General features: G+C 41.9%; 1 protein-coding gene across 3 annotated transcripts in view; it reads left to right on the top strand.

Annotated features, from left to right (window-relative positions):
• The first annotated feature begins 2,671 nt into the window (after positions 1-2,671).
• Positions 2,672-24,926, top strand: part of CAPN7 (calpain 7) — a 35,908-nt gene continuing 13,653 nt past the window's right edge. Inside the window, exons 1-12 of one of the 3 annotated variants that reach the window (XM_072327560.1) lie at positions 2,672-2,835; positions 6,664-6,772; positions 7,262-7,419; positions 15,511-15,578; positions 16,831-17,031; positions 17,835-17,921; positions 18,747-18,873; positions 19,356-19,441; positions 20,336-20,429; positions 21,482-21,628; positions 23,148-23,254; positions 24,706-24,826. In XM_072327560.1, the coding sequence (XP_072183661.1) occupies positions 2,734-2,835; positions 6,664-6,772; positions 7,262-7,419; positions 15,511-15,578; positions 16,831-17,031; positions 17,835-17,921; positions 18,747-18,873; positions 19,356-19,441; positions 20,336-20,429; positions 21,482-21,628; positions 23,148-23,254; positions 24,706-24,826 (1,407 nt within the window). In that variant the 5' untranslated portion in view covers positions 2,672-2,733. Of the gene's footprint in view, positions 2,836-6,663; positions 6,773-7,261; positions 7,461-15,510; positions 15,579-16,830; positions 17,032-17,834; positions 17,922-18,746; positions 18,874-19,355; positions 19,442-20,335; positions 20,430-21,481; positions 21,629-23,147; positions 23,255-24,705; positions 24,827-24,926 lie in introns of those variants that run through there. The other 2 variants (XM_072327562.1, XM_072327561.1) reach the window with 2 other exon arrangements.

Raw genomic sequence — 24,926 nt, 5'->3', positions numbered from 1 at the left:
AGAAGCTGCTCCAGGCCCCTAGTCATCTCTGTGACACTCCACTGGGCTCTCTCTAGAAGTTCTCTATCCTTCTTGAACTGAGGAGTCCAGAACTGGACACAGTACTTCAGTTGTGACCTCACCAAGGCAGAGTAGAAAGGTTTTTAATGCACCCTAATACCATTTGCCTTCTTGGCCATACAAGCACACTGAAGATGTTGAAGATTTTGAAAGTACCTTGTATAGTCTCTCCTCTCTCACAAAACAGAGAGGAACTAGAAGGCAGCTCAGTACAAGGACACTTAGAAGTTCCCACTCAGAACCTTTCTTTAAAAAAAAGCAATGGAGGAAAATCATCAGTAAAACATATGGGATGACATTTCTCAAAGTGGCAATAGGGGGTAGGTCTCTAGGGAACTTGAACATAGCATAACCAACTTCTGTTAAGAAAGAGAGAAAGAGAGAAAGAAAGAGAGAGAGAGGGAAGGAAGGAAGGAAGGAAGGAAGGAAGGAAGGAAGGAAGGAAGGAAGGAAGGAAGGAAGGAAGGAAGGAAGGAAGGAAGGAAGGAAGGAAGGAAGGAAGGAAGGAAGGAAGGAAGGAAGGAAGGAAGGAAGGAAGGAAGGAAGGAAGGAAAAGGAAAAGGAAAAGGAAAAGGAAAAGGAAAAGGAAAAGGAAAAGGAAAAGGAAAAGGAAAAGGAAAAGGAAAAGGAAAAGGAAAAGGAAAAGGAAAAGGAAAAGGAAAAAGGAAAAGGAAAAGGAAAAGGAAAAGGAAAAGGAAAAGGAAAAGGAAAAGGAAAAGGAAAAGGAAAAGGAAAAGGAAAAGGAAAAGGAAAAGGAAAAGGAAAAGGAAAAGGAAAAGGAAAAGGAAAAGGAAAAGGAAAAGGAAAAGGAAAAGGAAAAGGAAAAGGAAAAGGAAAAGGAAAAGGAGAGTCACCTCTTTGTCAGATGGCTACATTTAATGTTCCTCAAAGTACAGTTTACCCCTCTGGCTCATGCAAGAGCACACTGCTGGCTCATGCTGATGCTGCTGTCACCAGCACCCTCAGATCCCTTGCTGCTGAGCTGCATTCCAGCCACTTATATCCCACACTCTACCTTTGGCTGGCATTTTCTTTTGTTGAACTTCATGCAGTTGATGATTGCTCTGTGCTACAGTCTATCTAGATCCCTCTGCAGGGCTCCTTATCCTCTCAGGGTGTCAGCAGCACCTCCCAGTTTAATGTCACTGGCAAATTTGCTGAGGATGCAAACCCACTCCTGCATCCAGATCACTGATAAAAGTGTTCAACAGGACTGGTCCTAGAACTGGGCCCTGTAGTACACCACTAGTGATACAACCAACTAAATGTAGTCCCATTCATGCCAATCCTTTGAGCTCTACAATTAAGCTAGTATGTCCACAGTACAAATGTGTTTATCTCAGAGTTTCTACAGTTTGTCCAGAAATATTCTGTGAGGGATATTAAAAGTCTTACCATAATTCAGAAAGATGATATCCCCTGTCTTCCCTCCAAGTGGGTGACTTTATCATAGAAGGCAATGAAAACAGTACTTTCCCTTCATGATCTCATGTTGACTGCATCTGACAACAGCTTTGTTCTTTAACTGCCTTCCACTACCGTCCAGGATAATCTTCTCCGTAACATTGCTAGAGCCTTAGGTTAGACTTTCAGGTCTGTAGTTCTGTATGTCTTCTCTCATGCCCTTATTGTAGATGGGTATAACACAGGCCAACTTCCAGTCAGCAGATACTTCCCCAGACTCCTATGGCCTTTGGCAAATTGTTGAGAGGGATTCAGCCATAACATCCACAAACTCCCTCAGTTCTCCAAGGTGAATCCCATCAGGCCCCACGGACTTACAGATGGTCAACTGATACAACAGTGACTGCTACAAGAAAGACATTGAGGCCTGGGAGTGTGTCCAGAGATGGGCAACAAGCATAAGAAGGGCAACAGAGCACAAGTCTTGTGGGGAATGGCTGAGGGAGCTGGGACTGTTGAGTCTGGAGGAGGCTCAGGTGAGACCAGATCACTCTCTACAGCTGCCTGAAAGGATGCTGTGGTGAGGTGGGGGTCGGCCTCTTCTTCCAGGTAACAGTGATGGAACGGCCTCAAGTTTCACCAGGGGAGGTTCAGGTTGGGTATTAGGAAGCATTTCTTCTCAGAGGGAGCGGTGCTGCAGTGGCACAGGCTGCCCAGGGAGGTGGTGCAGTCACCGTCCCTGGAGGCGTTCAAGAACCGTGTGGATGTGGCACTGAGGGACATGGGCAGTGGGCATGGTGAGGCTGGTTTGGCAGTTGGACCAGGTGATCTTAGAGGGCTTTTCCAACCTTAATGACTTTGCGATTCCGTGTTGGAAAGTCACTGCTATTTTGAGCACTTCTCTATAAAAAAATATAAGACAAACAAAAGCACGGTACTGCTTTAAAATTAATAACGCCCTTATGACACAGCTCGGGTCACCTGACGCCGACATCCCCACCACACACGATCTGCGCGCGTCCCGCCCCGCGGGAGCCCCCACAGTCAGTCAGGCGCGCTCCGCCTCCTCACAGCCCTAAGTTCAGCCCCTCCGAGCATGCGCAGTGCTTTCCTCTCCCTCGGCGTGCGTGCGCAGTCCGCCTCCATGGCCACTTGTGGGGCGCCAGTGGGCGGAGCCCTTGGGGATGGGGCGGAGTCGGGCGGGGCCAGGCCGGGAAGCGGGCGGGTGAGGCGCAGCCGGCGGCGGGGGTTGGCAGGAGGGGTTCGGTCATGGATGCCAGCGCGTTGGAGGTGGACGCGGTGAAGTTCGCGCAGTTGGCGGTGCAGCGGGATCAGAGCGGGCGCTACCAGGAGGCCGTCTTCTACTATAAGGTGCGGCGGGGGAAGGCTCGGGGGAGGGCGCTTACGGCGGGGGAAGGCGGAAGGCCGAGCGGAAAGTTTGTCCGCCCCCGGAGGAGCGGCGCGGCCCGGCGGTGTGAGGGTGGGGTCGGGCTGGGAGGCTCGTTGGCCTTCATCAGCGTTTGCTGAAGGTTTGTGGAGCCCAGGAGGTGGCCGTGAGCACGATGAGGCAGTGCGTGGTGTGTCTCAGCAGTGGTGGCGGTGGGTCACCTCCGCTGATGCAGGTTTGTGTGAGGGCAGCATGCAGGATCCTGGTCACGACTGGTGACAGCTAATGGTGGTGACAGCGCTGAAAAAAAATGTGTTTTGTCGCTGCGAATTCGTTCTGTCGAATAGTGTTAATGGGCTCTTTGTATCAATTGTCATTTCCGTGGAAATAAACAGGAGGCCTTACTTCAGGAGTGATCTGTATAGGAAAACCATACTTTTCTTGGGTTTCTGTGTGAAAAGATGGAATCACAGAACAGCTTAGATTGAAAGGGACTTCAAAGATGATCCGTTTCCAACCCCCTGCAATGGGCAGGGCTGCCACCCACCGGATCAGGCTGCCAGGGCCCCATCCAATCTGGCCTTCAGCCCCTCCAGGGATGGAGCACCACAGCTCCTCTGGGCAGCTATGTTAGCACATCACTGCTGTCGCTGTGAAAAACTTCCCCCTGACATCTGCTCTAAATATCCCCTCTTTTTGGAGAGATTCTTATATAGGAAGAACATAATGCATTTAACCTACGTTGTTAACTTAGGGTGAGCTAAGTTTACTACGGGAAGTGTGTGTGTACAGAAGTTATAATTAGCAGTAATGATGCTGATAAGGTCTGTGCTTCTCAGCAGCACTTGCATGGTATCTGTTAGCTGTGCACACGCTGCTTTGTGACAACACATTTCTGATGTATCTGGGAGAACTTATCAGGTGCTTCTCAGAAGAAAACCATATTTTTGTGCAAATAACCACTCTTCTGCATTTTCATACAGCATACAGAAAATTGTTTTCCTATGCTGCATTCAGGTGACACTTCTAAAAGCAGAAAGGCACCCCTCAGGCTAAATGCAACCAGGGAATTAGTGCAGAAAATGCTTTGTAGTTTGCACATGTGAAGGCACAAAGCAATGTGAGTGTGAGCACTGCTCTGCACAAGGAAAGCTTTGGATCACAGCCCTGCAGATACAGGTTGTAGTGCTCAGACAGGAGGTTCCTTGCAGCACAAGGTCAGGTGTTGATTCTTGTAGCAGGCTCTGTGTGAAGGTATCTGACCTGTCACCAACTAATTATTGTTCACTTGTGCTTTGATGACAAATGGATGACAAATTGGATTCTGCAAGACCTTGGCCTGAGCATAAAGCATGGGAAATATTATTTCTTGTTGCTGATAGGCAACAAACAGGATGTCTGAATGGATTTGCTGTCTCTGTTTGCTTGTAATGAATCAGAATTACCGGCTCTGCACCACACCTTCATCCTGTGACAGCTGGCATGCTGGCACTGCTGCAAATTAGTGCACAAGGGTCTATTTCTACCTTGGAACCAGGTAGAACAGTTGTGGTCCAAATCAGGGAAATAGCAGTTATGCGTGGATTTGGAAGAGCTGAAGATCTGTATTTGTTTTTTGCATCATGCTCACCATTGCAATACAGCACCTCTACTTCTGCTGTGCCACAGATGTGCGTGCACTCCTGGAGGAGATCTCTGTAATGCATTTTTCTCAGAACTAGTTGTATGTTAGACCTTAATGGTACTTAATTGTTACATTTAAATGAAACTGGACCCATGTTTGCCTCTCTGTTGTTGTGAGCACTTTGTGTGGTGTAATCCTTGAAAGGAGCTTACAAGCAGGAGCAGAACTGACTTTATGCAGGTTGATAGTGATAGGACAAGGGGTAGTCAGTTTAAGCTGAAAGAGGGGAGGTTTAGCTTAGATGGTAGGAAGAAACTCTTCACTCAGAGGGCAGTGAGGCTCTGGCACAACTGCTTAGAGAAGCTGTAGTGCCCCATCCCTGGAGGTGCTCAAGGCCAGGTTGACTGAGGTCCTGGGCAGCCTGAGCTGGTGGGTGGCAGTCCTGCCCATGGCAGGGAGTTGGCACTGGGTGGGCTTTGGGGTTCCTTTCAACCCAGATCATTCAGTGATTCTGTGATTATGGTAATGATTGTTGACAGGGTGTATGCAATGCTTCCTTCTGTTATGCTCAGCAGTAAAATATTTGCCCTCATAAATAAAGGTTGTATTAGGATTTGTTCTAAGCAGACAGGGTGGGTGTATGTGGGAGTAAACTGACAGCTTTTGCAGAATCATAGCCACAAAGCAAGCAAGAGCCCCTCTGGCCTCAGTTCTGTGCTTGCCCTGCACAGAGCCATCTTTCTGAAGACCATCACTGGGGAGCAGCACTGACAGTTATTGTTCTGCTTCCTACATACGTGCCTGCTACGTGACTGCCGCCTTCCCTCACCCACTGCTGCTGGGAAGGAGAGCGCTGCTGTGCGAATGTGGGTTGTTGGGTTTTTTTCCCCTGTGCCAGTAATGAGGTCACGGTAAGGTTTTTATCTTTGTTTTTGAGAGTGATAAATTTCAGGTTTTCCATACGCTTCTGAGACTGTGTCAGCTCTGGCTGTTGATTTCAATACTGCCAAACCTTAACATGGCTTTTTAAAATAAACAAGTGAATATATTGCAACTGAGGGCCTTTTTTTTTTTTTTCCTGATAGATTTGTGTATTACAGAAAAAGTCTTCATGTGGATGACACACTTTGCTTCTGAGCTGGTGATGTTCTTATGCTCCCTTCTGGAAATGGATTTCGATCAATATCTGGTGTTTTCTGCACATGGCAACTTTTAAAGACAAAATTTGAGGAGTTGGGAAATCTTAATTCTATAGAATTTCAAGGTCATAGAATGGCCTGGGTTGAAAAGGACCACAGTGATCGCATTTCAACCCCCCTGCTAAGTGCAGGGTCGACAGCCACCAGACCAGGCTGCCCAGAGCCACATCCAGTCTGGCCTTGAATGCCTGCAGGGATGGGGCATCCACAACCTCCTTGGGCAACCTGTTCCAGTGCGTCACCACCCTCTGTGTGAAAAACTTCCTCCTGATATCTAACCTAAATCACCTTGTATGAGTGGCACAAATAGAAAACTGTTTCTGAATAGAACTCCATAATTCTATGAACTTGTTTTTTAATGGATTTTATATCGGTTTTCTTCTTGTTTTATATGCAAATAATTTGTGAGTAATTAGTTGATTTATTTTTTTTAAGGTTTTTATTTTCTTCTCCAGCCATAAATCTGCACCTCTGAAAATAAGAGACAGTTTGTCTTGAGTTTTACTTAGCTGTTTTCAGTGTGTGACTGAGTAAGTTCATTTAAAATTTCTGTTTTTGTGCATCTGACTGCACATGCAGGCCTAAGATATGGCCTTATGCCCTGTCCCTGGAGGTGCTCAAGACCAGGTTGGATGGGGCCTTGGTCAGCCTGGTCTAGTATTAAGTGCAGAGGTTGGTGGCCCTGCCTGTGGTAGGGGGATTGGAGCTTCATGATTCTCAAGGTCCCTTCCAACCCAGGCCACTCTGTGATTACAATAAAAGTTCGGATGTTCTGCAGTCTTTCAGGTTGTCCTGTGTGAAACTGAACTTAGGAAACTGGATTTCATTTGTAACTTCTCTCTGGCAGGTTCTCTGTGCACCACTGAGCCTTGATGCAGGTGTAGAAGCCAGCTTTCATGCAGACTCATTGTTGCTATAGCCTTCTGTTCATGGAAAGTAATTTCCAGTCACCAACCGTTAACTTTTGTTTCAAATTCCTTTCCCTGCAGGAAGCCGCACAAGCCTTGATTTATGCTGGCATGGCTGGGTCAAGCTTGGAAAATATTCAGGAAAAAATAAATGAGTATTTGGAGAGAGTTCAAGCTCTCCATTCAGCAGGTGGGTAAGGAGCTTTCTAATTAAACCTCTGCATAAATTGAGTAGGAAGCCTTACGATGCCGTGAAATATGTATCTGTGATGTTTGCTCTGCTTCTCATGGTTGTTTTTTGTGAGTCACTGTTTTGAATTCTGCAGTGAATCAGTGTAATGTAGCTCAGTGCAGAAGACATTGCTTAAGGACTTGGTTGTGCATATTCTTTCACTTTAGAGATTCTTAGGAACTACATCTGCATTATATGAAAGAGATCTTATGTATGTTAGTTGACATATGACATCCTGAGAACATGTCTCAGCCTTGGGGGAAGAGTGTGTTTTTTCTTTTTCCTTGTAAAGATGTCTTCAGCAAAGTCTGCCAACTTTCTGCTTGCAGACGGAGAATAGATGTTTCTAATCTGATAGAACTACTAGTGTTTCAGTACTATGGGAAGGATGCTTTTCCGTGTCTGCTACTGTAGAAACAGCACTAAACACTTCTATTTTTCTTTTAGTTCAGTCTCAGAACACAGACCCTCTGAAGTCAAAACAGCAGTTGGACTTGGAGCGTGCTCACTTCCTAGTTACACAGGCTTTTGATGAAGATGATAAAGGCAATGCGGAAGAAGCTATAGAGCTGTACACGGAAGCGGTGGAGCTCTGTTTGAAAACAGTATGTTAAGCTAGAAGTTAACTTGGTGGAATTACGTGATGGTAAGGAATTCTTCCACTTGCACAAGTGACTGACCCCTAAAAGCTGGCTTAAAAATGGAGTACCTGTATTTCTAAAAACTGTCCTTTTTTTTTTCTTTTAATGTTTCTTCCAGTTGTTACATCATTTAATGCTGTAAATTCACAGGGACTGGTCATTTGTGTGTTTTCACTGAGCCACATTATACTAAGAAATACAAATATGCTGAAAATTTGTCTTGTTAACTTTTACACTAGAATTAATGCAGTTTTAAAAGAGAAATCAGAAACTGTTAAAATTGAAGATGATTTCCTAAAGTGTCAATTATTTTATTTTCTGACTATACTAAAGGAAATAATTCTTGGAATTTTTTTGTGTAGCATTTTCTGAAAGCAGAACAGTCTCCTGCTGCTGAAACTGGTCAAAAATGATTACTCAGTAGCTAACATTAAAGCTGTTATGGATGAATTCATTTCTCACTGAAGTTAATGGTAGAGTTAAATTGGCCATTTTGTGAATGATGACAAACGTAATTACAGGTACTGCTTTTTTCTCTGAAGTCCAGTTGTCATAACTAACTCATTATAGGAAGAGCTCACCATCATAATGTAACTCCACCAAGTCTGTTTTTCTCCTCTTTCCTTTTTTTAGTGCAAATATATAAGGGTTGTTGGGAGGGAAATAGTAATATTGCTACATTCTAGATTAAAACCTTTGCTCTGAATTCTACTTAACAGTTTTAGGTAGACTTAAAAACCCTAGTAATACAAGGTAACCAGATCAAGAGCTAGTAGAACTGCTCTAGTTTTTCTGCTTCATCTGTTTAATTGAAACATGTATTGGTTTTTAATGTACAGATGGAAACAAAATGTACAGAAGGTATATAAGTGAATAAGTAAAGGAAAAACTCACCAATGGTGGTGCCTTGACTGAAGCAGCTGGGGCAGTCCTCCCTGGTGAGCGATCTCCAAGAGATACTGCTCCAGTGGGAGTCAGCCCTTAAATGAGGTCTCAGAGGGGATGGAGTCAAGCTCCACCCCTCCCGGGAGCACAGCTACATCACTCTCACCTGTGCTCCCACAGCTGACCCCATACTTGCCTCAGCTGATTAATCAGAGGTTCAGGCTGTGATTACCAATCTCCCATACACTCCACCCCTTCACAGCGTGAACCAATGATTAGGTGAGTTTTCCCTTATCACAGAGACCCAACGCGACGCTGATACAATTTCCCGTCGCACCGAATGCTGATGTTATTCAAATGATGATTGGATGGGTATTCACGATCTTCCGTGGGCCAGTGCTTGATAGATGTTACTGGAGACAAGCCATCTCGAGGTGCAGGTCCATTTGCGTTTCATCAGTCCACACAAATTGTTCTCTGATGGTCCTAGAGGCTTAGAATCTTAGGGAGAGTAATACAGATGTTTCAAGGGTACCAGGAGAGGAAGGTCTGCCCTCCAGGGCAAGATACAGGCCGTATTCTTGTCTTGGGTCAATACTTCTGCTCGCACCGGATTATGTCCCGGCCTCCGATACCATACCCTCTGGCCAGATATCTGTGGCTGTATAACTATATCTGGCACCAGAGGAGGAGTCCTGATCTGCCATAGGGACATGATGGGTGTCCCTTTAGCAATAAAGACCGGAGTATTGACCACGATGTCAGTAGGCCATGTACCTATCACCGAGGGGGTAACTGAACCTCCCACCTCCAATAGTCTCCCCCAAGGTGCAAGTAGGCCACACCACTTGGGTCCTACTTGCACCTTCCAGGGCCAATTTATCTTATGGATTCCTGGTTTTAGATTCTCAGGGGCAGGGAGCAGAAGATTATTGTCATTACCAACCTGCGGTTTTACCTCATTATCAGCACCTGTAATTTGAATCCTAAGAGGGGAGGCCCATATAGTGTGTAACATTTTCAGAGCACTGGGTCTGCCATCCCGAGGTCTTTCGTTCAAGTCCCGCAGGGTTTCGTATAATCTTTTTGTCCACCCCTGCAGGGACTGGGAGTCTGTCTTCAGGGCAGCCTTAAGAATACCATTGTAGCGTTCAATAAGGCCTGCCCCTGTTGGATTATATGGCAGATGGAATCGCCATTCAATGTTGTTCTCTTCTGCCCAGCGCTGTATCATCGCTCCAGTAAAGTGAGTCCCTTGGTCGCTCTCGATGACTTGAGGTGTCCCATATGCAGACATCAGTTTAGTGAGTGCCTTAATTGTATATGCTTGATTTGCCTTTGGTACGGGATAGGCTTGCAGCAGTCCACTTACAGTATCAACGCAGGTCAGGGCATATCTCGCCCCCTCAGACCGAGGGAGGGGCCCAATGTAATCAACCTGCCATCTTTGAAGAGGACTATATCCTCTAGCAATGTGGGATGTTGTTTCAGGCAACGGTCTTGGTCTCATCTTCGAGCAAGCGTCACAGTCCTGACATGCTTGGACGATATCAGATAGCTGTACAGGCAGCCCCCATGCTTTAGCAGCTGCCCACATTATCTTTTGTCCAGCATGCCGTAGCTTCTGATGTAACCATCGGGCAATATTTTCGGATTGTGAATTTCCAATCCATCGAACTCGGGCCAGTGTGTCCGCTTCATCGTTTCCTGGTGACTGCAGGGGTTGATGACCAGAGACATGGTAGACACATACCGTCCTGTGTTTGACTGTATTCCAAATGTCTACCCACATGTCTTTCCCCCAGATCGGTCGAGCGTGGATAGTCCATTCCTGGGTAGCCCACTGCGTAATCCACAGAGTAAGCCCCCGGTACACGGCCCAACTATCCGTACAGATGTTCAGGATGCCATCACCAGGTTCTTTAGTTATAACCATCCACACGGCTCGTAATTCTGCCCATTGGCTGCTCTGACCATCCCCCTCATCAAACCAGATTGTCTCAGTAGAGGGATGGTATGCTATAGCTCGCCACTTGCTCGGATTGCCTCTGCTGGACCCATCCGTATACCAGGCATCTTCAGGAATAGGATATCTTCCTTCCTGAACAGGGCTCTTCTCTGGTGGAGCGACCATTGGTTCTTTCGGCGTATCACTGCGATATGTCACTGGGCCTAGGATCTTCTGTAATTCCTCCTTGAGTGGAGACGAAGACAGGCTGCTTCTTTGACTTAGATAGGCGACCCATCGTGCTACCGTCTGTGCTTGGGCCACCCCTGTCTTAGGAAGGTGAGTTAGATCTCTTACCCACCCCTGGATCGGTAATGTAGTTTTAACTATAACCTCTGCTGTTTGCGTTATTGGCTCTACCGCTTGTAACGCTGAATAGGCAGCCAATAATTGTTTTTCAATCATGCTGTATCTTTCTTCTGCTCCGTGCCAAACCTGAGACCAGAATCCAATGGGGGTTCGAACAGAACTCTGGCGTTGCCACAGGCCCCAGCCAAAACCATCCTGGGTAACATGAACGTCTAGTTCAGCTGGGAGGGTCGGATCAAATATACCCAATGCCTGGGCTTGTTTAACTGCCAGCTTTGCCTGTTGGAAAGCATCTTGTTCTACCTTCCCCCAGTTCCACGATTGACCCTTCTTGGTAAGCTTATACAATGGCCTCAACAACTGAGCTAAGTGAGGTATAAAGGAGCGCCAATACCCCAATATACCTAAAAACTCTTGTAGCTGTTTCGATGTTGTAGGGACTGGGAACGCTTGGACTTTATCCACTACTGCACTGGGTAGTACTTTGGTTTTTCCGGACCAAATTACTCCCAGGAATTTTACAGATAGCCCCGGACCTTGCACCTTCTGTGGGTTTATAGCCCACCCTCTCTTCTGCAGATAAGCTATCAATAAATCTGCTGCTTGTCTCACCGCCTCTAATGAATCGGATGTTAACAGGAGGTCATCAATATAATGATATAAATTTACATTATGTGGCTTCTGCCACTTAGCCAGATCACGCGCCACCAAATTATGACAAAAAGTAGGTGAATGCACGTACCCTTGCGGCAGAACCTGAAAAGTCCACTGCCTGCCTTCCCATGTGAATGCAAACTGGTCTTGTGATTCTTCACTAATTGGAATACTGAAGAATGCATTCGCTAAGTCTAGGACACAGTGATACGTTTTAATTTCTCTACTTAGTGTGTCCATTAGGGAGGCAATATTGGGTACGGCTGCATGAACAGGCGGCGTGACCTTATTTAATTCCCTGTAATCCACTGTCATCCTCCATGTTCCATCCGATTTTCGCACTGGCCATATTGGGGAGTTGTACGGGCTATGTGCAGGCCTTATAATACCCACTTTTTCTAATTCCTGCACTGTTTTTGTTATTTCATCCTGCCCACCTGGGAGTCTGTACTGTTTTACATTAGTAATCCGACGTGGCTTGGGCAGACAAATAGGCTCATGTTTTGCATGGCCTCTCAATATTGTCTGAATTGCCCGGATACTAATGCATCTTTGCCGCAACCGGAACTCTCCCACTGTTGTGTGGAGAGCCAGACCCCACAAGATATCAATTCCCAATATGTATTCCGGAATTGGAGCAATAGATACCTTGTACTCCCGTGGTGGGAGGCGCCCGACCCCCAATTTTACCCAAGTTTGGGTGACTGGAACGGTCTGTCCCCCAAAGCCTCCAATCATTACTTTGTTCCCTCTGAATTTTGTTGGGTCTCCATATATTATAGATGTTTCCGCCCCAGTATCAACGAGGGCCATAACCTTCTGCACATTCTCTCGGGACCAATATATTGTCAATTCCACATAGGGCCTCCGGTCCCGTCTAGAGGCCCTAGGGTGACTGACGTCCCTCATCACGCCATAAACTGGGCCAGATTCAAATCTTTTACCTCTGATGCCTCTGGTATTGTGACCCGAGGTACCTGAGGTGGCCTCTTTTTCCTATTTGGCACGACAAAGTCTTCTAGATTCCAAACTGTTGTTGGTCGTCGTTCTATAAGCCTTATCCCCGGTCTTTTGGGGCGGTTTTGAAATTTTTGTTCATCCTTCAGCTGTTTCCACAACTGAAGCAGAACGTGATTGGGCTGCCCATCAATTTTGGCAAATTGAACACCTGCTCGGAGTAGATCATTAAACATTTGTTTTCGGGACACCCTAATGGGTCCCGCCCGAGGGGTTCGTGGAGCCGATCTCCTGGCTCGGGCTATTGGAAAAACTTCAGAATCTTCAATTACTCTGATATTGCGCTTGGTTCTCAGGCGCTCAGTTTCTCCCAGGTCCGCTACCAATTGGGCAGCATGCTGGACTGCTGCCTCTGCGGCCACTAAAGGATTCAATATAGAAACCAATGTTCCATACATATGTGAGGGAGCCTGCTGTAAGATTAGGTCCCTCATTCCTGCGGAAAACTTCACCATGTCCGGACTAACAGATGCATCTTCATAGACAGCCTCTCGCATGCCTAGTTCCCGGATATAATTTTGTAGGTCTTCCATAGAAGACCACATTCCTGTATGTATTGGCATGTCTGTTTTATTTGACCATACCATACGGCAGGCAGCCATTATCCAATCTACGATTGAATGATTCTCTTCAGGGAACTGGGACCCTGAGTACAATCTCTGCCTCAAGGCAGGATGGACTGTTATTGTTGCTAGTTTAGATACCTCGGGGCCGCTAACTATTACACTTTCTGCTCCCGAGTCCCATAATCGTAGCAGCCAGGCTGGGACACTTTCCCTCGGTCTTTGCCTGAAGCGCTGTACTAGATCCATAAGTTCGGTGGGTGTGTATGGACGTGCTGTTACGTGTAAATAGGAGTCAGCAGGGGTCCATTGATCAGGAGGCACTCCTGCTGGTCGCTCCTGGACTTTTTTTGTTTTTTGAGTTACCATAGGACGGACTTCTAATAAGTCCGTCTTAAGTGGCTCTTCTAGGTCAGATTTAGTGACCTTAGTTTGATCCGATGTTTCAGGATCCCTACTATCATCCATTGTAATATATCTAATTTGGGGGGTATTTGAAAAAAATGATGAATTTTTCCCCGTTAACAGATTAATTTCGCCCTCTAATTTTTCAATGCGGGCTTTTAATAATTGATTTTCATGTTCAATCTTATTTGATTTAATCTCTGCCTGATTTAAAGCATTCAATAAAGGCCAAACAGCCATGGATGCAGCCATTTGCCTTTCCTTGGTTGTCAAAATATCTTTTTGCAACCCCTGAAAGTATTCGGTTAGATAGTAAGGGGACATATTGCCCGTTACCCGTAAGGGCCCCCATTGTTCGATAATCGTCGCTAATTGAAAATATGGGGACGCCTCAAACCCTGGTATTTGTCCAGGGAGGATTTTCCCTAAGGGGGTGATCTTCTCCCCCTTGAACCAGCTAAACACATTCCATAGGAAAGACATTTTTTTTTCCGATATTTGCAGGCTCCTGCCTGGCTCGCCAAATGTATTGGTTTTTAATGTACAGATGGAAACAAAATGTACAGAAGGTATATAAGTGAATAAGTAAAGGAAAAACTCACCAATGGTGGTGCCTTGACTGAAGCAGCTGGGGCAGTCCTCCCTGGTGAGCGATCTCCAAGAGATACTGCTCCAGTGGGAGTCAGCCCTTAAATGAGGTCTCAGAGGGGATGGAGTCAAGCTCCACCCCTCCCGGGAGCACAGCTACATCACTCTCACCTGTGCTCCCACAGCTGACCCCATACTTGCCTCAGCTGATTAATCAGAGGTTCAGGCTGTGATTACCAATCTCCCATACAAAACTGCTTTTGTTTATTATAATAGCAGTATGCTGGTGCAACAGTTGATGACTCTGCTGTTTCTCCTTCCGTTGTACATGCACGTACTGCTTACAAATATAGAAATTACTCTGAAATTATCTCATTAACGGTAGCTATTACCTGACCTTTTATTAGGCGCAGATGCAGCTAATATCTAAAGCTAACGTTTCTTTTCATATTGATAACATGTTGTTTTTGTGGTTTGTTGTTTTTTTTTTTAAATGCCAGTAGGCTTTATCCCTCAAGGGGGGATCAAAAGGTACCTTCTTCTCCCCAGGATGAAAGATGGAAAGAACTCTGTCTTGAATCACTACATCTGTCTTGCTTTCTGCTTGCTCTATTAGGTGGAGAGATCTGCTTCTTTCTTACCCTTAAAGCAGTAAGAGAGCAGCTGTGTCTGTTCTTGGTATCTGTCTCCTAGATATGTCTTCTGGTGTATCACATCCACTGCTTCCCTTCATAAGTCTTTCAAAGTCTTTTCCAACAAGGAACTCCGATGTGTAACTTACTAGCAGATGGAAAAATGGTTACAGTGTTTGTAGTTTCATTTCGTAGGATGAAAGTAGCTTGCCTTTTGTTTCCTCAAGTCACCTAGATGGCTGAGGTGAATCAGTCAAGGTACAAAGCTCAAACCTGAAACCTGCTATTGGGTGTGACAAGAGAAGCCACAGCTCATGTTGTGCTTCCCAGAGATTACCTATCTCCAATAGCTGTAATTCACCTGTAAGGAAGAAAGTATAAACTGGTTATATAAGTGAACTGTCATGACCTACTTCCCAACTGGAAATAGAAGTTAGCACTCCTGATAACGGTTTTGGTGCTCACTGTAGATAATTTTATGCTCTACATGTGGAAAAACAAGAGTTTTAATTTGCGAGCTGACTTTATCAATGAAAGTGAACATTCAAATCTATCTTTTCCTAAGTTACTATGATTATTTTTGACACACTTGTGGGGGAAAAAAATGGCATACATTTTAGTTTAATAGCATACATAACATTTGGTTTTTTTCTGTCCATAGTTCTAATATGGTTTATTAAATTATCTTTTTTTGCATGCAGTATTTCCCCTGCTGAAAAATGTTAAATAACACTTTTGTTCTATGAACATTTCCTAGAATAGGAAAATAATATTCACTTACTTAGTATCCTTTTTATGTTAAGATGAAAGAAAAAAAAAACACAAAACAACACCACATGTATATCCACTCATTTCCAAGGAGGATTGGTGGGGGGTGGGGAGAAAAAATAGGTGGTAACTGTAATTTAAAAGCATGGAGTTTCCTGAACAGTTTAAAATGTTAATTTTCTTTAGATGCGTAGCTTTTTTGTTGTTTATGTGTTTTGAATTGAAGGCTGCAGAAACTTCAGAGGCAGGCCTGCAGTCCAAACTGAAACAACTGGCTCGGCAAGCATTAGACAGGTGAGTATTGCCACTGTTAGCACAGGTAATACTTGTTGATCGTCAGTGCATTCTCTCAGTTGAATTCTCAATCTATTATGTCTGTTCTGTACTGCGAATCATAGGGATTCTGACTAGACCAAACTCAATTAGAATTTTCCAGGCAGATAGCTGCCAGCTGTTGTACAGGTAGTTGAAGTAGCTCTTGTGCCAACCCTCTGGAAATCTCATGCAGAATTAGGGAAGGGCTATGTATTTGTTAGTACCAGTGCACTGTTTCAGTCTTCAGATAGAAGTCAGAGTACTGTACTGCTTTTTTGGCTTTTATAAAAACACTGAATTCAGGTGAGTGCTAAGCCTGGGTGTCAGCATCTCTTCATAATGAAGACAGCTTTGAAATTGGGGAGTACTTGGTTTGAGGCAGTGATTTAATGATGAGGATGAATCTAGTGGATGAGAGTCTGTATCTATAGTGAGTTGTGCAAGTCCAGTGTAACTCCTTTTTAAATCAGCAATATGACTGAGAATAATGGACTGTGCTGGACCGCTTCAGTATTAGCAGGTTTCCAGCACTTTTAGGTCTGTATTTAAAAAAAAATCCACGCTGATTTGCATGTGTGACTATCTCACAGTTTAATGCAGGAACAACAACAAAAAAAAGATGGCTCCTGAATATATAGTCTTCAAGCAGCTGAAATGCTGGATTTTAAGAGTAATTGCTTTTTTCCTGCTATAATAATTGCTAGTCAAATCCTAAAGTCTAAATGAAAGCAAAGCGGTAAGTGATGCTGAAACCAACATTGATGAGTTACCACTGTGGTCCCGCCTCATGGGGGAAGCAGTTAGAAAGTTACGTCCTGTCTGTGAATCACTCTAAAAGGGATTTTCTCTCTCTGGGTTTGTTGACTTTTTCTGAGGTTCAGATAACAAATGCTTACATAAATGCTGCTGTTACTGTAGTCTTAAAGGTGACAAAAACCTTATGAATTCTGCTGGTAGTGTCTTTTAATTGAAATTTAAATGCTATATTTTAATTGATTGTAGAATAGGAAAATAAAGAAATACTAGCGTTAGTACTGAATGATTTCTGATGCTTATCTTCTATTGATATTGTTCATGACTTGATTTTTCATAGGAAAAATGATATTGGTCAGCTTGAGCATCTGTTCATCCCTTTTAACAAATATGAGAGCATGAGCAAGGAAATGAATGACTGACCCATAGCCATATTTTCATTACGACTGTAAACAGAATGCATTTTTCTTTCCTTTAGAGCAGAAGCACTGAAAGTATCAATGTCAAAGTCATCTCAGAAGGAGAAGTCAACTGCTGCTAAACCAAATCAGCCGGTCAGAACATTCTTTCCTCTGGGACCTGATTTTTCTTTAAATGATAAACCACAGACAATCAGAGCAGTACAAGCTAGTGAATCTCAAGGGCAGAGGTACACTGCAGAGGAGATTGAAGTACTCAGGTGAGCAAAGGCCAAGGTTTTACAAAATTTTATCATTTGTGTACACATCCTGTGTGAGTCTTGGACAGTAAATCATTATTCACCTAAGCTTGAGGAATATAAGCAGTGGCTTGGGAATCCACCACTTACAAACTCATTTGTTGCCATTACTCATGCTTTAATAAATTCTTGTATTCTCTATGGTAATGTAATCAGTGGTTTTTATTCACAGAGCATGTTTTCTAGAGCATGTTTAGAAGACAACATGTAGTTGACTGCCAGGAGTATTTTTCATAGCCATATTTTTGTATGTTTGTACCTGATAGAGTTCATGAAATATCTAATTCTCAGGTGCCCAGGTATGAAGGTGGTGGTTTTGCGTATGATACAACTACTGTTTCACAGGAAATCAAGGAAGCATAGTATACTTAAGGATTATGCCTTCTGTTATATTCAATTTGATTTTATTATCGCTGCCTTAATAGATATTTTAACAAATCGATAAAACCTTTATGCAAAGTTGTGAATTTTGAAAATTATTAAATATATGGAAAAAATATATATATAAAAAAGCACTGTAACCCTTACCTGACAACTTTATTCCTTCCCCCTTCTCAGTAAATAAGATTATGACAGAGGTGATGTTCAATGCTGCCCAGGATTTGATCTTAAAACATTTAATCTGTTTATTTACTGAAGGGACTAAGGATATGGTCCTGAAGATAGAAATGTGTGTGAGTTTGAAAAGTTGGGGACTTTTCAGACTCAACCTTTGAAGGATGATAGATAAGTTTGTAACTATGTTTTTCTCTTACAACTTGCAGAAAGACTTCAAAAATTAATGGCATTGAATACGTCCCTTTCATGAGCGTTGATCTGAGGGAACGTTTTGCCTTCCCTATGCCATTTTCGTAAGTGCTGTTCAATTACTGATGTTTCTTTGTTATTTTGAATTCTTTCCAATAATTGGTATTGTTTTCTCTTAAAATTGTTTAAGCACGTTTTTAAGCATAATTCTGGCTTAGGTACTTAAATACTGCAGCCTCATTTTTCCAGTCTGATCTTGGGTCTGTTTAATGTAAGCTGATCCTGCTCTGCAGTGCTTTTACAGTTGTCCCTGCAAGCCTTCAAGAATATTCTGATTTGGCTTTTTGGAGTATGGGGCTATGTTTGCAACTTGGCTCCATTTCCCGAGTCTATTGCCTATTTTTTTTAGTGCTCTCAGTCTCAGTTGTCCCACCTGCAAAATGAAGGTGGTAGCTATCTCCTCCATTAAGGGCTATTCAGAGAAGAGTGTTAGAAAGCTGTTTATGCATGAGTAGTGATATAGGTTCACATTACTTAGGCATAATAGACAAATCATCTGGTTGGTGTTTTTTCTTCAGTTTTCTACTAAAGGCATGACAATTAGGTATACCTCAATATTTTCTGAACTGAAGAAGCCTTTAATTCATCATGTTGAATTAAAGGCAAGAATTTGGGTTTCTGCCAGGGTAGTTGGCTTTTTGGAATTCCTTTCAGTCTCACGAATGAGACTCTTGGGCTTTATTTCATGTTTTCAGTATTTTCTGGTTTTCCCCGCCAAATTATCAACTTTGTTCTCTGAATTTGTTTTCCAGCTGTGTAATTGTTCTGTGCACATTTTACACCATCTTTCAGATATATGTATGACTTGCAGCGTCGTTAAAAGCTTTTCTATCAGAACTGTTATTTCTGCCTTTCTCTCTCAAATCTAGTGATAAATGTGGAAAGTTGCCATTATCCCCCAAACAGAAAGCAATGTTTGCCAAGTGGGTGCGGCCGGATGACATAACAAATAACCCTACGATGATTTATACTGTATCAAGTTTCAGCATAAAGCAGGTAAGCTGTTCCTGAAGAGAAGCATGGGCCTAGAGCTCTTTGCAGGGTATGAGACTTTCTGAAGGAGAAGAGGATTCATTTTTCATAAAGAAACTCCTAAATATGAGAGAGCTTTTCATGGCTCTCTTGATGTTAATTTAATGATGGTACCGCCTCAGATTCCATGTGTACTTTAGCCATGAGAATAAACAAGTGTGTTAACAGTAGATACACCATGTGTTTTGAGAAGAGCTTAAGGGTGAGTAAATGACAAAATAGCTGCGTTTACCTCTCATTGCCTTCAATAAATGTTTTAGCTTAGAGAGCAAGCAATGTTTCCTGCATTTTTCTTTTTAGAAACTCAGCTTCTCTCCATTTAAATTCCATTCCTTACAGGGTTGAAAGGAATCACTAACTGACGGTTCCTTTCTTTTCCATTCAACCCATTTTTCCTTGGTATCTAAATATTGGTAAACATCTTCATTGTCATCTTTTCTTTACAGACAATAGTGTCAGATTGTTCCTTTGTGGCTTCGCTAGCTATCAGTGCTGCATATGAAAGAAGATATAACAAAAAGTTGATTACAAGGTAAATAGCTATTACTTTCTAGGATCATCAGGCTTAACACAGTTAAACTTTTGCAGTATGTTCTATTTAAATTGCTGTCTGTTAAGCTGTCTGTTGTTACTTATTCATGAGTAATATGTAAAAAAATATTTAGAGTAGTTTGGTCTACTTTTATCAGTTTTAATTGAGGTTCTCTATCGAACATTTGGGCACAGTAAAATTAGTGTTTGTTTTGCTTTTATCTCTCTGGGAATCTTGTGGTTTTACCACTCCTAAAAGTAAAACTACTTTAAATGTGCTTTGAGAAGAGCAAATAGTCTGGAAGGCTTTGGTTTTTAATAGAAATTTTACTTAGAGTGCTTTGTAGGTTTGTTTCTTTCTTTGTTATGCCAACTCCTGTACAACAAATAGTTGATATCAAATCTTGCTGCAGAATGGTAACGACATTGTCTCAGTCCAACTTAACAAGAATTCTGTGATAAATTTAGCATGCATTTGGCAGACTGTCTGTCAGGAGCCCATTGCCAGGCAAGCATGTGAATATTACTTCTAGAATTTTGTACTTGCTAGAAGTGAATGTGTATTCTTCATGAGCAGAGAGTTCTGTACAACCACACTCTTGAAACCTTTGACTGTCATTCAAGCTAATGCTGTATTTAAGTAGAAGTTGCGTAACATTACTCATGGGTTTCCTTACTCCAATTAGGAGAGAACTGCATCAGGAGTAAGGTCTGAAAAATCTACTTAGACGTCATTGCTGCTCTTAATAAATTTGAGTGTCTTTTTCACATAAAATTTCATATCTATCTTTTAGTGTATATTATAGAAATCCCACTTTTTCTATTATCAGTGTGCGTACAGCAGTCACTTATGTCACAATTTGTGTTGAATTTTTATTATTTTTTTTTTTAACAGTATAATTTACCCTCAGAACAAGAAAGGAGAACCAGAGTATAATCCATGTGGCAAATACATGGTGAAACTTCATATCAATGGTGTACCTAGGAAGGTAACTGGTTTGGGCAAAACGTAATACTGTTACTGCTAAAATCATATATTTTAAAAGCTTTTTATACTGTAGCAGTCACTATTGCAGTTCATTCCCATTCTTTATGAGAATTCAAAATTCCAGTGCTTGTGTTCATAGAGGAGGGGCTTGGGGAGGGTCCTCAATTGTTACTACACCTTAAAATACAACTTCTAGGTTAGGAAGTCTGTTAGTAGCAAAATCCTGGAATCTGAATGACTGTTAGAAGAAAGTATCACCTCAGTGCTTCCCTGCTCTCCAGCGTATCATCCGATGGCTGCTTTTTGGTAGGATGAGTGGCTGTTTTCTACAAAAGGGATCATCCATTCTTGCACAAATAGGATTTGTCATGAAAATATGCTGTCTCAGTAGTGTATTGGTAATAGACTAATGGTGGTGTGAAATATCTGTGCTGGGAAATTGTTTCAGACCATGATGAGTACTGCAGTAATAATCTATACTAATGGGAATTATAGTTTAAGCAAGAAATTTAAATGTTTTTATTACTGCTACTTTGATAGTTCTTCTTTTCTAGAAAAGAGAAACATAAACTTGGAACTAGGGATTATGAAAGTGATGTGACATGCATTTCAGTCCTTTATAGATCAATGACTAAATATATATAATTCCTCTACTGCATACTGAGCACAGTCAATGTTCTTATTCCTGATTAGGCAAGGGATATTGTTAGGCCTTTCTCTACGTTTTCTAATATTGACAGCCACACTCAGCTTTTCTAGCTGGTGTTAAATACTTGACAAGCAAGTTGTGTCATAACCTCCATTTCCTAAAGAGCAAACCAGGGTAGATGCTCATAGATTACCCAGCGTGGTGTAGGAGAGAGCTACCAACAGAAATACTTGTTCACTATAGGGGCAAGCCTCTGATCGATACAGGTGTCCTCAATCTGAAAAAGTGGTCAGATCTGCATCTTGGACGCCATGTATTACTAAGATTTAGGTTTTATTACCTTTCTAAATTCTTCCAGAATACTTTATTAGCTCTAAGATATTTTTTTTATTTATTTTGCACAGGTGATCATAGATGACCAATTACCTGTTGATCATAATGGGGAGCTTCTCTGCTCTTATTCTAACAATAAGAATGAATTATGGGTATCGCTAATAGAAAAGGCTTATATGAAGGTCATGGGAGGATATGATTTTCCTGGATCAAATTCTGTAAGTACTAGGTTATTTCTAATAAGGAGAAAGTTAGATGATCTCTGTCAAGTTTCTTCATTTCTTTTAGTGAAATCAGGATGAAGTGCTTAGGGAGGTAAGTGTTGAATTTCCTCTGTTTTGTTTTAATTTTTCTTCCTATCACAAATAAGCACAGTTAAGTATGTCAGACTTCTTGGGCAGAGTTAAACTTGCTGCATGAGCTGTAGGACTGAGATTTATGGTTGGAAAGTATATGCTTTATATTGGCCCTAGATGAAAGTTTGGAGCAAACGCATAGATTCTTAGCCTCTGACTGTATCAGTAATGCAGATTTTTTTGTTTCTGTCGTTCTATGAACAGTATGATTCTCTTCTCCCTTGCTAGGCAGAGGAGCCAGCAAGAAAGGAGCAGGCTGAAATACTCCGTGTTTATGGAGGGGATGAGTACTTTGTTATAAGAAGCTTATCAGATTGTTCCACTCATTTATATGAGTGTGTGTCAGGTTCCTATAGTGTGATTACTTAATAAGCTGTGATAGTGCAGCAGCCAGGTTGTTGACATGGAAACTATTCTTTCAAAGAGTCTGGACTATTTGAGCCCAAATAATCTTCGTTCATTACCTAGAACAGATTTTTTATTTATTTTTTTTCATTCAAACTTATTAAATTTAACGGTGTCTTTATTCCATTCTAGTTGATGTCTTTAATTGTATTCTTTGTGGATGTGATGGATAGCTATCACCTTCAGAAATGTTATTATTGAGATAAATGTGATCTTGTATAAGGGCAAAACGTGGCATACATTTCTATGTATGTTTATGTCAGTGGAGGGCTGCTTTGTTCTGCAGAACAATGCTGAAGAAACAGCATAAATGTTTCACTTGCATTGTCCTCCTCTAACTTGCTGTCTGGAAAAACAGCTCCACGTTTAACATTTAATCTCCACCCCCTCTGTTCTCCACTGTATCACAGCTTCATTGTCTAATCAGGGTTACTTATTGTCTGTGTTGTATTTGGAGTTTGCAAAATTCCCACCTGCCAGTGCTGTTCATGACTCTTCAAGCCCTTACAGTCTCTGCTTTTTCCTTTGAGGAGTTCAGAACAGGAGGGGAAGAAGCAATATTTCAAGGAGATAAAATAAGGAGATTAAAGCCTCTTATTACTGAAAAGCATGACAGTGTCAGCCTTACCAAAAAGAATATTAAAGAACTCTGAAATCCTGAGCCTTAGAAGTAAAACATAAATAATTTAAAATGCATATAATAATAGCAAGATTCCAAGTAGTTCTTCTGAGACTGACTTTAGAATTCTATGAACCAAAGAAATAAATAGAATGCATCACAGAACTGAGCAATTGATCCTTTTCGAATGCTTCCATAGCTCAGAAGTTTCAGTTCTTCATCAGCTCATTTTCCACTTTCTTATTGTCTTACTCTTGGGTCTTTATATGTAGAGCTACTGTAATAAGTATCTTTGTTTTCTTTCAAGGCACTTTTATAGTTATTTGCTATGATTTCTTTTGAATGCTTGTATTTCAGAACATCGATCTCCACGCGCTGACTGGTTGGATACCTGAAAGAATTGCTATGCACTCTGACAATCAAGCTTTTGATAGAGATAGCACTTTCAGAATGCTCTATCAGAGGTAGAAGTTTGTTCTTTCTTAACTAATTAAAATGCTTGCTCTATAGTAGTTGGATTACTGACTTACAGTCACCACAGATCCCTCAACAGAATCTTGGTAGTACTACAATCTGCGGCTTATATATCTTCCGCATGCTTTCTGGAAGAAGTAGTAATGTATTGGTGACTTTAATAGAAGTGTAAGATACTATGGAATTTTTTCTTCCCATTTAACATTAAAAAAAAAAAAAAAGAAAACCAGCTAGTTTCTTTGTAAAGAAAATAAACTATAGAGTAAGAAAAGCGGATTAGAACCACTGTACAACTTAAGTCTTTAAAAAGTAGACCTGCTGTCCCTAGCAAGCAGTTCAGCATGATATTCTTAATCATATAACAATATCTTGATTATTAATTTCCAGTCATAAATCTGGAGGAGCAGCAGAAAACCTGTATCAAAACTGTGATCTTGATCTTCAGACCTATTGTAATACAGTTCTACTTACAGTGAAAGATACAGCTGTAAAGTAAATGTCAGCTAGCAAGTACTTAAATTTCTTTCACAACTGTTCTGTGCGACCTGTTCCTTTTGTATTTCAAGGCAGAAGAAATGGAATATTCTGTTGACTGAAAGACCCCCGTTCATGATGGGAGAGTGGGATTATTTCTATAGTGCTTTCTCAGTAGTTTAGGAACTTACATTTGATTGTCAACAGCTTCTCAGACTAATGTTCTGACATTGCAGTTTGTAGGTGTGGCTGCAGTTAGAGTGAGATCTAGTCATTATAGCTTCACTGTTGTTAATCTGTGCTAGACTGACAATCTGTAGTTCAGTGACCCTGTAAACTGTGTAGGGACTTTGAATGTACTTGAATTTTATCATGTTCTAGGAAAGACACTAGCATGTCTTCACAACAGTAATCACTGTGAAGCAAACAACTGCAATTCAGAACAATTGCAGAACTCAGCTGTCATTTGACAGTTCAAACCCTGTAGGCATAATACTGAGTGACACATAAGCTGGGATGTAAGTACGTGCAGAAACCTAGAAGGATTGATATTTATTTATTTATTTCAAGTTTGGGAAGCCCCATCAAAATCCTGGTGTCAATAGATTTAATTTGCTGTATTCAGTGATTTGAGTAAGTGTTGATGAAACCATTTCTGTGTTCAGCTGAAGATCTGTGAGGAGTATTTTTAATAAATGACACAGATTGAATTTTGGACTGACAAATGCTTATTTTTACATTATAATCATAGTCTTTTATATTGCCTGTACTTGAATGCCAGAAGAAAGTAGTCCTGTTTTCTGAAGTGTCTTCAGGTCTGATTTCTGCTTCCAATAAACAACCTGTATTTCTACAAAGTAGGATCACACTAACAGTGTGCAAACATACTATTACAGTATCTGTCAAATGTTAGTTTGCAGCTGCCAAAAACAGCTTAATTAAAACGTTTCCTCTTTCTTTTAAACAGGTTTCATAAGGGAGATGTCCTTATCACAACAGCAACAGGTGTGATGTCTGAAGAGGAAGGAGAAAAATGGGGTTTAGTTCCAACCCATGCCTATGCAGTCTTGGATATAAGAGAACATAAGGTAACAAGTAAAACTGAACATTTTTTTCAGATACCAGCTTGAAACCTTTGTTTAAGATAGACTGCCACTGACTTTTAGTTTGTTTTGTCTTGAGCTTTAT

This window comes from Excalfactoria chinensis, chromosome 2 (genome assembly GCF_039878825.1).
Source record: "Excalfactoria chinensis isolate bCotChi1 chromosome 2, bCotChi1.hap2, whole genome shotgun sequence".
Classification (NCBI taxonomy): Eukaryota; Metazoa; Chordata; class Aves; order Galliformes; family Phasianidae; genus Excalfactoria; species Excalfactoria chinensis.
Note: the sequence above shows the minus strand (reverse complement) of the source record. Positions and strands in the feature narration are given on the sequence as shown.